Raw genomic sequence first — 15060 nt, forward strand, 5'->3', positions numbered from 1 at the left:
GTTACGATTCCACTGATCCCACCACCAATCTTGTACGATCCAAGGTTGGTTCGGTGTTCCAAATCATAGGATTATGGGATCTTCAGATCTAGAACGCCAATTTTGTAAACACGGCCTTCAACCCCAACCTTTCTCACCTCAAATAAACCCCGTTGACCATGAGCAACTCAATCCTCACCAAAGAACAACACATTCACCCCGATTCTCTACATCCACTTCCAAACAAACTCAAACCAATCGACAATCCACTACAAGGCTTCAAGCAACAAGAAAGAGTTTCAATTGACCAAGACCTAAATCACTACTATTTGTACTCATTTAGCAACAGTCAACAAAGTAAAATCTTTCCAATTTAACAATATTGACAAACTTGTAAAATCGAATATGAAGTTATTAAGGACTGAATAAACAGCAAGAAGGTTGGTCACATAGCAGTGGGCTTTACACAGAAACAATCCAATAATTTAACACAATCAACACCTTTACTACGAAATAGAAAGGAAAAAATTCAAGATATTACACTAACAAAATCATTTTTTTTTCACAAAGTTACAAGTTTCGACAAATCTAGATAAACAGAGTACAACTGAGTAAATGCAGCATACCTTGAGCTGAATTAACTTTGAATGCTAAAGCATCCTCGAAGTAATGAGATCGGATCAATAATAAGCTCTACACATAATACAGATATTAGAAAGCGTGAGCATTTGATTTCTGCCTGTTCTTTGCAAACTGTATCTTAAATGAGGCTTGAATCTGAACGTTGTACCTGTCAAAACTATTGAAGGAACAGGAATCTCAAGGTATCTGTTCTACACGTACTTGCCTCGATATTTTGGTTTTGAATCTCTGTCAAACTTGGGCTTGCCATCTGGAACTTCTTGAGAGTCTGCTGGACTGAACACCGCAGAGTGAAGGTTACCATCTTCTAACCACTTGAGATGGTTTTCTTTGAAATCCAAGTGCATTTTCATGGCTGACTCTTTGATTTCTTCAGTATAAACCCCTGTCTTCACCATTGTCAGCAAATATCGACTATAACGTAGGCTAAGTATCTGCTCACAAGATGCAATCAGAGTGAAGCAAGGATGTTCAGGAAACTGGACATTGATCGAATTTTCATCTCTAACAACTGGGTAGAAAAAGACGAGCCGACCACCAATCACTAACATCTTTGCAGAGAGGTCAAAAAGATCGTGTACGCATTCTGCTAAGCTGTATGGAGCAGTTGATGGTATATGATCAACCCTTTTCTCCTGTGGAACAGTATATGGAGCAACTAGGCCTTTCAACAATTTCCGGCCTCCAGATTTTCGACCTCCAGCACGAACACCATAAGGTGGGTCACATATGATAGCATCGAACACCTTAAAGAAAATTATTAAAGTAATAAGAAGAAATGCCTTGCTGAACATGAATATATGCACTACATAACTAACAATCAGAAAGTTATTGGAAATCTCTAACTAATAGGATTAGTTGTTCACTGGAACTTAAACTACGCCTCTTTACAAACAATAAATCAGACACACATTGTGCCTTGCTGATCAATTTATTCACTAACCATTCTGTAAAGTTTAAAACACTGGGAACATAGTTCAATGAAAACAAATTCTAAATGGTGTTCCAGTCTTTTAAGCTGTGAAATATGCCAAATATGGCGAGAGAAAGCACTTGATTATAATGATATTATGATCCTCATAGATCTAGATATCTTCATGGTGAAAGAAAGAGCTTGTTATAATGATATTATGATCCTTAGAAAACCAGATGACTTGAGAAAATGACACAAGCGTTCATTGGAGTAACAACTCCAACTGTACATAATAAATCAAAACCGTTAAGGACTCAATTATAAATAGTGAGGTAGTTGTGAACTAAAGAATCACAGAGGTGTATACATAAAATAATTATAAGATAATATATAGAGATAGAGCGGACTGCTTAAGGATAAGCCCTTATAATAGTTTTCTAAGTTTAACACGATATTAATAGCTACCATTGCCAGTTTCCACACCCAATGACTCATCCACATATCTTATCTGTGAGCATCCATGCATTTCCACTTATTTGTTCACTAAACATGTCAAGCTCTCCTCTGCAGTATGCCAAGATTTCTTCTCGGCATCCAGTTCTTCCTTCTCCAGAAATCCCAAGCAAGAAGACGCCAAGCAAGAGTGTGCATCATCCTCAACTCTGTACATTGAGATGGTGTTTGTTATCTCCGCATTTCTTCCAAGTGTGAGAATTCTGGGCATCATCCTACGTGTTTCTGGCTCCTTGATTTCAATTTTTTTTTTCTGGATCTTGGACAGTTTCTATACGGATTCCATTCTGTTCTGGTTTTCTCAAGCATCAGTTTCGTTTTCATCTGGATTTCCAGGTTTTCCAGAATATTTCTGCATCTTTGATATTCTTGTAGGCTTGCCTGTATTTTATTCTATGAGAAATTGTCCAAAATAGTAGCCTAAGATGTCTCATTCTCCAACTACCACTCTCTTCATAGCCCAATTCGGATCTGTGTTTTCACTGAGAGATTTAACAGGAAGAGCTTAAATCTTGGGCTGCAGCAATCAAAGTTTGGTACATGGGTCAAGGGATTGTAGGATTTGACAACAAGAACTACCAATACTTATAAGCCAGACAATTGCATGGGAGAGGATTGTTGGCAAGTCATTGATTCCATGCCTCATGAGCATCTTTCAATACTCTCTCTTGCTACAAAACATGGACACAGGAATGAGATTTGCACACTAGTGATATCTCTGGTGCTTATGAGGTCATTGAAAGTCTCTTTCAACTTCATCAATCTGATAAAGAGATGACTATCGCAATTGATCAATTTCTGACATTTGCTAATGATTTTTAGAGATTTACTACATATGCCTACTTTGTGTAAATCTGATACTGAAGTAATGCAAATCAGATTGACAAATTAATCTACAGCTGCGCACAAAAAGTAGTACAGGATTATTGAGTGACTGTATCATCCCAGAGGAATTTAAATATATAGTAATGTACAAATTGACTCAACCAAGTATCAATTCTTCCTTTTAGTAGAGCTATCCTTCCTTTTAGTAGCATTATAGTGTTGGCTCCTATGAAGCTAGGATGATTGATGAAAAATACAGCTATTAGATAGAATAGACTGCAAAGCATGAGAAAATTATCCAATATCGGTGAACATTTTAATAGACACATCTAATTTGGTTATTTTCTTAGCAGCACAAAAGATAGAATAGATTCCAAGACATTATTTAATTAAAAAAAAAACAATGGCATTCAAGAGTAATTGTCAATAAAGTTAATAAAGAATTTGAAATTCAGTTCTGAACAAACAATACTTGGATTTCAAATATCAGAATGTGGTAAGCAAAATGGTGCAAAAACACATTTGTAGACACTAATATGGAACCAAGATCAAACATAATTCCTCATTGATAGAATCCATACTTAAAATCTTGAAATTAGATAAAGTAGGAATTAAAAGGGCAGCCCGATGCACGAAGTTCCCGTCATGCGGGATCCCGGGGAAGGATCCATTATACGCAGTCTTACCCTGCTTTTTGCAAGAGGTTGTTTCCAAGATTCGAACCCGTGACCTTTTGATCACATGGCAACAACTTTACCGTTGCGACAAGGCTCCTCTTCAAATAAAGTAGGAATTATTCTTTATAATTCTATATATTTGTATAACCCAAGAGAATACGGATTCAAAGAGGAGATGCAGTCACAAGTAAAGATGAATATGAAAGTACAAGTACAAACCTTGAGATGTATGCCCTAAGATCTCAAGATGGCTAACTCTGATGCAAGTCTGTGGTGACGATTAATTTTTAAAGCAAATATGTTGGAACAATTAGTTGAAAAGAAAATAAGTTATGGTGATTCATTCTTACACTTGCTGCTTTAGGACAAACCATCTTTTAATTAATGTTTGATCATGTTCAAGGCATGAATTATTGCAAGCATAAAAGAGATATTAGCCATATATGTTCATTAGAGAAATTTTATGATTTTCCCCTCATTTTTAATCATTTGATGTTTTGTTTAAGATAAATATAAAATGTTTTTTAATCTTTTTCTCGAAATTATTGGTACTCATCATAAATTAGTTTATTCTATTTTATGATAAATCATGGATCTATCATCTATAAATCCTGTTATTGGTGTAATAATTGTACGTTTTATATGTCATGTTCATGCATTTTCTTCTGTACTATTTTATGTTTCTTCAAAATTTTACTCAGTGCTTCAAATATTTACAGTGCATTGTTGGTCATTAAACTAGTAGTTATGCTAATGAATATTAACACATAATTTTAAGCCATTTTTATCTTGATGTTACAGATGTCTGATAGCACTGGGCAAATTTCATGATATCGTCTTTGTTTATATTTATATATAGAGAGAGTGATTCAATATCCATTCCAACATGATATAAATTGAGAACAGTGAATATCTAGATGTTATCATGCATACCTTCATTCAAAAGAAAAATGATTAAACAAAAATGTCCATTATAAATAGAGGGCTACAATATATAGTGCATAATCATTCTTGGTATTTAATATGGATAAAGACAAATTGTTAAATTATTGAACAAATAAAGCAAAATAAGTACCTCTGTCAGTCCTGGGCGCCAAGGAGGCATGTTATTGTCTGCTCTCAACAAGGAAATTGGCATTGGAAGATTATACTGGAGAAATAAATGAAAAAAATAGAGATTTAACTATAACTAGAGATTTCAAACAACTTCATGAATGTTAGTAATGACACCATTGGAAAAATACAAGGTTTAATTTTGAACAAAGCACAATTATTATTCAAATATCATATTGGACTGCAGAATCCCATCCATTAAGCGACCGCTAGCAGGGTTGATTAGCTTGAAGTTGAAGTGGCAGTCATGTGCTAACAAAGACAATCTTATAAGGATAACTGCAGAGACATGAAAATCTGTTCACCTGGACATGCAATAATACAGAAGCAAAAACAAGTTTAGGTTATTTTCTCTCAAAAGGATATGTTTTTTCTTTGATTACGAGTTTTCATGTATTATGTGGAATTTACGTTCAAGATAAATTTTGGAAAGCCTCCAAAGTTCCATCTTCAAAAACTTCAGTAGGCCTCAAACATCTATTACGTGGAATAGATAGGATAGCCTATCTTCTTTTCTGAGTTGTACTAGTAATTTACCTGTTCCAGAGTGCTGTTTTAAAGGGGATTTATAGGGTTTGTGAAATTAATATACCAGTTATCGTATGAATCTCCAATTTCTTTTAGCACAAGCGTCCTCAGTTGCTTAAAAATAAGAGTTTGTCATACTCCTTACATTTTTACCCAACTTTCCTCAGAAACAAGAGAGAACACAAGTGAGAAGGTAAATAGATCCTGATAGCTCATGCTAGGGAACGCAACCAAATCTCTGTTCTCACTATGATATCTATATCCCACTCTTATATCCATCATTAACTCTCTTTTGGAGCTGCTTGAAAGAATAAAGCACAGAATATGTTGATCGGCTAGCAACAATTTTCTATCAATTTGTATAAGTTCAAATTTTGCTCAACTGGATTTATTTGCCCGATTTTGCAGAACAGAGGAAGTACAATGACCTGAAACTTAGTACGGAAGAAAACTTATCAAGATGGAAACATAATACCAGGATTTTGGTCCGAACTGACAGCATTCCACACGTCTTGTATGCAACAAAGGCAAAGATGACTCCACTGCACACACTGCCTGAGGCTGACCAAGTGGAGAGCCACTTGGAACCACTCCAAGCTGACCAAGTGGCGTCCCCACCAGAAGATGAGGCCACAGTTTGAGTGCCAGCAAGACAACATATTGATGGAGCTGCTGACAGAGCGGAAAGAGACTGTCCTGAGGCTGACAAGGTCGCTGATGGGGCAAAACAAAGAAGTTTGGAGGCCGACGAAGCTGCGGATGCATCTCCAAAGGCTGATAAGGCTGTCCAACTTGACAATCGGGTTGCTGATGTTGAGGAATTAGAACAACTCAGCTCCACACCAGGAGCTTTTGTAAATACCCCAGATTGGTTTTGATGTGATCAACCAAATCAAGTTAGGTCAAGTTTGTATTTGATTCTTGTATCTAGGTTTGCAGGAGCTTAGGAACACAAGAAGTCGAGTGGAAGACAGCTAGTGAGAAGGATGACACGGGAAAGGAGCTGACGGACTCGGTGCATCCAAGAGACGAGGTGCTGCGGAAGAGTACATCGGTGGACGAGAAGGACGTGCACGACGTTCTAGGGACGAGAAGCCGGGAAGGAAGTCTGCTTGAGAAGAAGGTCGGAGTTGGATTCGGGTGAGCTAAGTAAATCGGAGCATCACCCACGCGAAGAGATCAGCTAAGGAGCTAATCTGCCTCATGGAAAGTGTCTTCCATGACTTGGAAGGCGCCTTCAACAAACAGTGTCGAAGTTGCCTTCCAGCCTATAGAAGATGTCTTCTGGTGCCCGTTAGCTAAAGATAAAGTTTTATCTTCGACGATAAGATTTCTCTGATTGAAGGCACCTTGAACCCTATTGAAGGCGTCTTCCAGCTTCGGATAGAGTTTTCATTATAAAAAGACCCCTGAAGCTAGAAAATATTTAACAACTTTTATATTATTCTCCTAGTAACTTTCTGAGCTTTTATAATAGTGTAAGAGGCTTCTCCGCCTTCATCAAAGGAGATATTTTTAGTGGAGTTTTGCAACCGCCTTAAATTAACAATCGCCCAAGGTTTAAAATATCGACCCGTGCCGAGGTTTCGGTTCGAGACCGGAACGATACGGTTTCGATATCGTATCGTGCCGTGCCGATACGGTTTCGGTAATTTTACTTAAACATTAAATCAGTAAAAAAATATAAAATAATTAAAATATATATATAAGAATATAAATTTGATTTAATAGAATTTTTATAAAAATTATTTTTTTAGAATTTTTAAAAATTTTAAAATAGTAAAAATAATTTCAGAATATTATTTAATAAAATTGATTATTTTTTTTTAATTTTAAATATATTTTTTTATATTTTATATTTTATATATAAATTTTTTTTAGAATTTTTTGAATTTTTATATTTTGTTGGGATAATTTAATTAGGGTTCATGAAAGTCTCTTTAAAATATCTCAATTAAATAGGAATTATTTAATTTATTTAAATTATAATTTTGCACAGTGTTGTGCCCGCGACCCGCGCCTGCTCTCGCGACCCAGTGCCCGCGCCAGCGCCCGCGACTCGCCCGCGACACCTCCGACGGCGCCGGAGGTGTCCGGCGACACCTCCGACGGCGCCGGAGGTGTCCGGCGACACCTCCGGGGGCGACGCCTCTTGCGCCTGCGACACGCTTCAGGCGCCGCGAAGCTTCCGGCGACGCCGGAAGCTTCTGGCGATGCTGTTCCCGACTCCTCCTGGCGCGTGACGCACCACGCACGACGCGACGAAACTGTCGCTCGTCCGGTGCCGGTTTCGGTGCGCGGGCGGAACGGTAAGTTTCGCCCGTTCCGCCCAGCACGGAACGAAATTTTGTTCATTGCAATCGCCTACGTTGTAACCAAGTAAAAATCCTAGTATCTTACTTAGTTCTTTTTAAGTTGTTATTTATTATGTCATATTTGGTTAACTAATATTATATCCCAGATAAAACTAGCTCGAGATTCTTCTAACTTATCTTCAAGGCAATTCACCCTCCTCTTATCGGCCTACCTACCCAACATTTGGTATCAAAGTTCAACCATCTTAGAAGGACTAACCGTTGACTGAAGCACAAAGACGATGGTCGGACCCAACATCTACCCGCCTAAGTTCGAGGGGGAGTCGCAATATGAAAGAAGCGTATGGAGGTATTTTTCAAAAGAGACTTTGATTTTCTTTTAATAATTAAATATGATTTTGCAGCTCCCAAGTATCAACAAGGAGCTGAAAAAGAGAAATATCAATGGACTAAAAAAGAATAAGTCGACTTCGTACGAACGGACGAGCCGAGTTCCACCTGCTGAGCGTACTTCCACCCTAGGAAGTCAGTCAAATCGGATCTTACGAATCAGCAAAAGAATTTTGGAAGGTCTTGGAGCTACACGAAGGAACGTTCGAAGAAAAGCTCGCGAGACGAGACCTGCTCTGGAACCAAATCAACAACCTTATGATGGAAGAAGGCGAAACGATTGCTCATCTACATAGAAGAATCAAGGAGTTAATCACCAGATTAACGAACCTCAGAAAAACAATAACTAATCGGGATTCACAAAGGTATACTTTAAATGTGTTCCTTAGAACACCGGAATGGACATCTATAGTATACTCCTGCTATATCTCCAAAGACCTCGAGGTAAGTACACTAGAAAATCTTTTTTCTACTTTCGAATTACATGAGTCTCAGTGTGCAAGACAAAGGGGCCAAATCAGAACCTAGCACTGCAGACCTAGAAGAGCGAACAGGATTCAGACTCATCAATTGACGAAGACGAAACAACCTTCATGGTAAGAAAATTCTCTAAGTATTTTAAATCTAACAAATTTAACAAGTCGCAGGCCAAGAAGCTTATTCTGGTAAAACGGAAAGTAAGATGCTATAATTGTCAAGAAGAAGAGCACATCAAGGATGATTGTCCGAAACTGAAAAAGAAGGAGAAAAACAAAGGGTCAAGCAAACCAAAGCACAAAAAATCTGAAGGCAAAGTGAGACGAGTCATCATCAGAGTCCGAACTAGAAGAGTATACCGGATTAGCACTCATGGCGAGTCACCAAAATGAGAGCATCAATGAAAGAGAAGCTACAACTAAGGAAAGCAACAGCAAAGGGGGAGCATCCAACTTCGAACACGATACAGTAAGTGAGGTCTGTCTTCTACCTCCTAATCAACTTTATTATGGAATAATATCAATGTCTAAATCCTCATGTATACTAAAATTTAAGAATAATAAATTAAAAAATGAAAATGTTCATTTGAAAAGAAAATTAGCTAATGCATGTCACTAGAATTGCTTGACAAAATCAAAAATGAAAATGAAAAATTAAGAGAAAAAGTCAAATCACTTAAATAAAATTCTGCATAATCAAATATTTCTCAATACTCAAATGTTAGATATAATAGTGGGCTTAACTAGTATTTACAATTTCACAAGGGCCAAATTACAAAAATAGCCAGAAATTATATTCCTAAAAATTATTTGATAAATGTAGTAGGTAAAAAATTGTATTGGATTATCAAATTATGCTTAGTATAATTTAAATTAATTTCATGCCAGAGTTAAAATTTAATGTGTTCTATTTTTCACATTGTTTAAACAAATTAATTATTTAGCATGCCTACAATTCGTATTTCAAGTTGAAAATTTTTACCATGATATTTGATGATTTAATCCACTAACAAAAAATTATTTAAAAATATTTGACTGTTATATTATTTGTTTTGAATTTTTTAACAAAATTTTTATTGTCAAAATTAAAAAATGTTTCACATATCTATTTTTGGAAAATTTTATTTTTGTGATAAAACATGATGTTCCCTATCACAAGAAATTTTTCGAGATTTTTTGAACATTATCTAAATTATTATTAATTTTTTAAAGAAAACAATGTTTTTATTATTAAAAAATTATTAAGTCTTTATTTTTGTAAAAATTTAATTTTTCTGAAGATAAACATTATATTTTACATGCTCAGAAAAATTAATATGATTTTTCGACGTATTAAACCATTTGTAATCGTTATATTTTCAAAAATTATACTTCTGACTCAAAATATTAATCTTGAAGATAAAACAAAATCATTTGCTTATGAAAATTTTTGCACTAATCCGAAACTTTATCTTTGACATTGACAAGAATTTTCATTATATTTCAAAAAGCTACACTACTTTTACAAATTAATTTCGAGAAATCTGAAACTTAATTCTTAAAAATTAATTTCTTAATAAAATAAGTTCGATGAAAATACAAATTTCATGGAATATTGTTTTAAAACCCCTAGCAAAAATTTTTCGATTTATTTATATTTTTTGTTATTATCCCTAGTTTTTTTTTTTTATATGTGATCAAAAGGGAAGCATACATAGATGTTAAGTTTCGGGGAGGTTTTATTGCTTTTAAATTGCATTAATTTTAGTACATTTCTACTTGCATTAATTTTGATGATATCATTGCAATTTTGATTGTTATAATTTAATTCATGTTTGTTTAAACCCTAACTTAACTCGAGTTGATGCACATCAAAAAGGCGGATATCGCAAGTACTCCATGTTGATTTTGATGTGATCAATTGAGTCAAGTTAGGTCTTGTTTGTATTTGATTCTTGTGTCTAAGTGTGCAGGAGCTTAGGAACATAAGAAGTCGAGCAGAAAACACAGCTAGCGAGAAGGATGACACGAGAAAAGAGCTGACGGGCTCGGTACATTCGAGGGACGAGGTGCTGCGGAAGAGTACACCGGTGGACGAGAAGCCGGGAAGGAAACCTACTCGAGGAGAAGGTCGGAGTTGGGTTCGGATGAGCTCAATTCTGATTAGCTAAGGAGTTGATCTGCCTCATGAAAGGTGCCTTCCATGAACAGTGTCGAAGGCGCCTTCCATAAATAGTGTAGAAGGTGTCTTCCAGTGTCGTTAGCCAAAGATAAAGTTTTATCTTCGGTGATAAGATTTCTCTAATTGAAGGTGCCTTGAACCCTTTTGAAGACGCATTACAGTTTCGGATAGAGTTTTTCAGGGACTATAAAAAGATCCCTGGAGTTAGGAAATATTCAATAACTTCTGTATTAATCTCCTAGCAACTTTCTGAGCTTTTCAAAAAGTGTAAGAGGCTTCTCCGCCTTCATCAAAGGAAATATTTTAAGAATTTTAGTGGAGCTTTGCACCGTCTTAGATTAATAACCACCTAAGTTGTAACCAAGTAAAAAAATCCTAATCTCTTACTTAGTTTCTTTTAAGTTATTATTTATTATGTCATATTTGGTTATAACTAATATTATATCCCTACTAAAACTAGCTCGAGATTCTTTTAACTTATCAAGCACCTCTATCAGATCCGGCAAGACATCTTGCAAACAGCCGGTTCTGCCGCAAGGCAACTGAATAGCTGGTTTGATTCTGAGTTGCGGGTTAGTGTCAAGGTTGCGTACGACTTCTTCAAGCCACGCAGCATCAAGGAGTGAACAGCAGTAATATGGAAGCCGTTCCTCATGCCAAAGCACCAATTCTTCATCTGGCAGCAGCTTGCGAACAGCAAGGTGTGGATCCAGGATAAGCTGTCATATGTAGATTGCAAGACATGTCCGTTATGCCAACGGACAGACAAGACCGTGGATCACCTCTTCTTCAAATGTTCCGTAGTTAAATCTCTATGGGACATGGCAATTAGCTGCCTCCGCATCAGTTGCACCTACAGCACAATGGCGGAGTTACTGGACAGCTTTGGATTGCAGGGACAGCCGGCTTAACAAAAGCCAGCTCTTGGGTATCTCTTGTATGCTTTACTTGATTTGGCAAAACTAGAAATATGTGTCAATATGAAGGTAGTGTGCCACTCATGGAAATGATGTTCAGAAAGGTCCAAACACATGTTTTTCGGTTTTTGAACGGTCCAAATGTAAGTCCTTGATTGATATCAATACAATTTACCTTCATAAAAAAAAAACAAAGGCAAGGATGACAAAATCTGGTCTGGGTCCTTGTTATCTCCATTATGTCGAACAGACTTGACCACTAAAATTATTACTACTATTTACCATACATTTTCTTGTATAATATAAAGACTAACATATCTACAATTACACAAATTTCTATGACCAAATACCTGCTCAAAGTTGCTCCAAACATTGCAGTTGGGTCCACGCCCATCACGAACTACTCTTATATCGATATCTGCACCCTGGAAATTTTTTGTCAGACTAACAGTGAAAGATTACTAAACATAACAATAATAAGGATTAGTTCAAACAAGAGAGACCATTGTCAATGATCCAAAATGTGCAGCAGCAACCAATATACTCCCAGTTCCAACAAATGGGTCATAGACAAGCTTTCCTGGTTGTGCAAGGCCTTGATTAGCCATAAGAAAGGCTATTTCAGCATCCATTGCCGTTGGACCTAGGTACTTGCGACTTTTTAATTGGTAAATGGGCAGAAGCTTTCTGTCTGCAGCTCCAACCTCCCGACCAAAGAAGACAGTCCTCTGAACAACTGGAGGAAGGCCATTGGTTGAACCATAATCATCAGTTTCTATAAGCCAGAACTTGTGATCAGGTTTACGAAGATCAACTCGGCCCTGAGCCAAATTCAAACGTAGAATAAGTAAGAAAGTTAAGAAAATGAAAAGTAGCATGAGAACAAAAGTCACAAGTTGTACTTTTAAATGCCATCATGCTTAATTGAATATAAAAATATAACTTATGACGTTATAAAAGCCTGAGTGGATGACAATTATTATGTTTTACTAAGAAAAATAAGGATCAATGCATTTATCTTCTAATAGTTCAATACCAGCACCAACTTCCATAGTTGGCCTTGTGTTAAAACTACAAGTGTGTTCTCAGATGTCTGAACAAGTTCATGAAACAAGAGGTAAATATAGTTTTCATGAAACCACCATTAGAAATATTAATGGCACATTGTGCAAGACTATGCAATATTTTATTAAATTCCATTAAAAAAAAGCCTACCATGAACTTCTTGAACCATCACTACGGCATCATAGACTAGTTAAAATATAATAAGGGATAAACACATGTCCTCAAGAAATCATCAAGAGAGTAACTACAAAATACAGATAGCTATACTGGCAACAAAAATCAAGTTAAATCAAGAACACACATGACAAGGATGCTACAACATGCCAGTTCATGTAGTTCCAACATTGCAACTCCATGCTACAAGAGCAAGCACTAACAAGATTGGGAGAGTAGCAAAGGAGCAACTGGACTAATTATAAAGGCATAGAACTACTTGCCTCTATTATCTTATACCAATTTAATATGGATCCACAATTGTCTGCAAAAATATGGTTGCAAACCATCTGAATGCATCTAGACATTAATTACTAAATTTTCACCAGAATAAATCATTTGTTTTCTCTTAGTTAGCTCTTTCAGGACATGTATCGTCCAAGGGGCAGAAATTGTAAGGGAGGAAATGAGAATAGGGAAATAAATTTATGGAAAAGGATAAGGAAGTTTAAACCTATCCGTATTTCCTTAGAAGGAAAGAAGGCATGAGAGAAATATTTCTCTCTGTTTTCTGTAGGGAAATAAAGAGGAAGGAAAATTAAATTTGTAGAATTTATCTTGTGAAAAAAAATCAGTTAAACAAAAACAGTCATTTTCCAATTGTTAGGTTGAAATTGGTGGCGTTGCAAAGTAATTTCACCTTTCCCTCCAATTTGGACAAAAGCCAAATTGGTCAAAACTGGGAAAAAGTTTACCCAACTGTTTATTTCCCTCCTTCTGTTTGTCTTAAAAAAGGAAGGAAAAGTAGGTAGGAACTCTTCCCTAGGTTCATTCCATTCGGTATTTCCAACCAAGGAAACACATGTTACAAGGACACCCTTGAAAAACAGAACTCAGATAATCAGTCCATCGGCTACATCTAACCAGATTATAGGCCACAGCAGTCAGCGCTAACCTTGAATGGAATATAACTAAGTCCTTGAATCCGTTCATTTTGTTCCTTGAAGCTTATCACTTTGCCAAAACTGTCAACAGTTATCCGGAATGAGCTTTCTGATAGCAAATATGGCAATTTACGTTCATCTGGAAACTCCTTAATGGCCTTTTCCAGTTCCTCATAGCTACTTCCTTGTCCCCATAGTTCATAGAGTCCCTTGACCAGTATACCTGTAAGTTTTCAATATGCAATGTTTGTGACATTAGGAATGCTGATTGTACTTTGATCAATATTTTTAGAGAGAATTTTCATATACTTGAAATGAAGAAAAAAATTTCTTAGCAGGTGCTCCAACTAGTAGAGTATTACAGATCTAGTAATAACATTGGAACAGAAGATTCGATTGAAACTAATAAACCTTATTTAAGCAGCACTCAAACAGACATGTTAAGTACTTTATCATCATAATTGCATTAGTCCAAAGTGTTCCAAGCTGATAAAAGTTATTGTTTGTCTTTCAGAAAGGGAGTAAGTATATAATAAGGGTACGTTCCTCATATTTCAGCCACTATTAACATGCATTTACATGGAACTTAACCACCTTGTTGCATTCGCAATTTACCCCACTAATTCAATTTCAAACTGCAAGATTGTTTTTCCCCACAACACACTTCGGAAGAACAAGAAAAATATTCAATTTTATGCTACAATAAGAAATTTCACCGTTAACTAGTTCAACTAAGAGAAAAAAGAACTTCTCCAATTCTAACTTCTAAAATCATTGTTCGTTATCAAATAACAGAATACCACATCTCCAATAGATAAAGCAATCCTTATACAAATTTCATCTCTATTGTGAAACAAACTGCCTTCTCAGGGATCCAATTATCACTAAACAACATTTTGAACAAATGCACTCGCTTGTGAAGCTCTACCTAGAGCCATTGTTGGAACACTTAATCTGATCACAGGTAAACAACCATGATACAGCCCCAAGGTCCCAGAGCATCACAGCTTCTAGCGGTTTCTATGTGGAGGGGAAAAAACAGCGGAAATAAGATAAAGGCAGGAGCTTTACTTCGGTTAGCGACGTTTCTAGCAATCTCCTCGGAGGGAAAGGAGACGAAGTGGAAGGGGGAGTCCAAGTGGTGGTTATCCGGAAGCTTCCATTCCAGCGAGCGCGTCGACGAGGACTCCTCCCCGACGCCCCCTCCGAAGGCTCCAAAGAGTTCGGCCAGAGACTCGACCTCCGGCCTCCGGTAGTCCAACAGCCTGTGGTAGAAGACGCAGAGAAACCACATCCTCCTTCTGCACTCGTCGTCCGCTGTTGCTGTTACTTCGCCTGCGAGGCGACGTCGTGGACGAAACCCTCAAAACTAAACCCTTTCCGGCGGCGAAGACAAATGAGTGTGATTTAAAAGGGTTAAGCTTCCATTCCTGCGACTCTGCGAGACGA

General features: G+C 36.7%; 1 protein-coding gene across 2 annotated transcripts; it reads right to left on the reverse strand.

Moving 5' to 3' along the window:
* Nucleotides 1-375: 375 nt before the first annotated feature.
* Nucleotides 376-15060, reverse strand: LOC121981535 (tRNA (guanine(10)-N2)-methyltransferase homolog). 2 transcript variants are annotated; one of them, XM_042534104.1, is made up of 7 exons: nt 14683-15060; nt 13623-13834; nt 11953-12270; nt 11800-11874; nt 4625-4699; nt 770-1367; nt 376-672 (listed from the first exon to the last, which is right to left on the reverse strand). In XM_042534104.1, exons 1-6 carry the CDS (start codon nt 14903-14905, stop codon nt 813-815), a joined length of 1458 nt encoding a protein of 485 aa, XP_042390038.1. In that variant the 5' UTR covers nt 14906-15060; the 3' UTR covers nt 376-672; nt 770-812. The 2 variants fall into 2 exon arrangements, with proteins under 2 accessions (XP_042390038.1, XP_042390037.1); XM_042534103.1 differs by having other exon boundaries at nt 376-1367.

The sequence above is a fragment of the Zingiber officinale genome, chromosome 5A, assembly GCF_018446385.1.
Source record: "Zingiber officinale cultivar Zhangliang chromosome 5A, Zo_v1.1, whole genome shotgun sequence".
In the NCBI taxonomy this organism is placed as follows: domain Eukaryota; kingdom Viridiplantae; phylum Streptophyta; class Magnoliopsida; order Zingiberales; family Zingiberaceae; genus Zingiber; species Zingiber officinale.

Coding starts and splice junctions, on each gene's coding strand:
- LOC121981535 (XM_042534104.1), bottom strand. CDS start 14,905: ATGTGGTTTCTCTGCGTCTTCTACCACAGGCTGTTGGACTACCGGAGG. Junction 11,875..11,952: donor ATTTTGGATCATTGACAATG/GTCTCTCTTGTT, acceptor AAAAATTTCCAG/GGTGCAGATATCGATATAAG. Junction 1,368..4,624: donor GGCGCCCAGGACTGACAGAG/GTACTTATTTTG, acceptor ATTTTCTTTAAG/GTGTTCGATGCTATCATATG.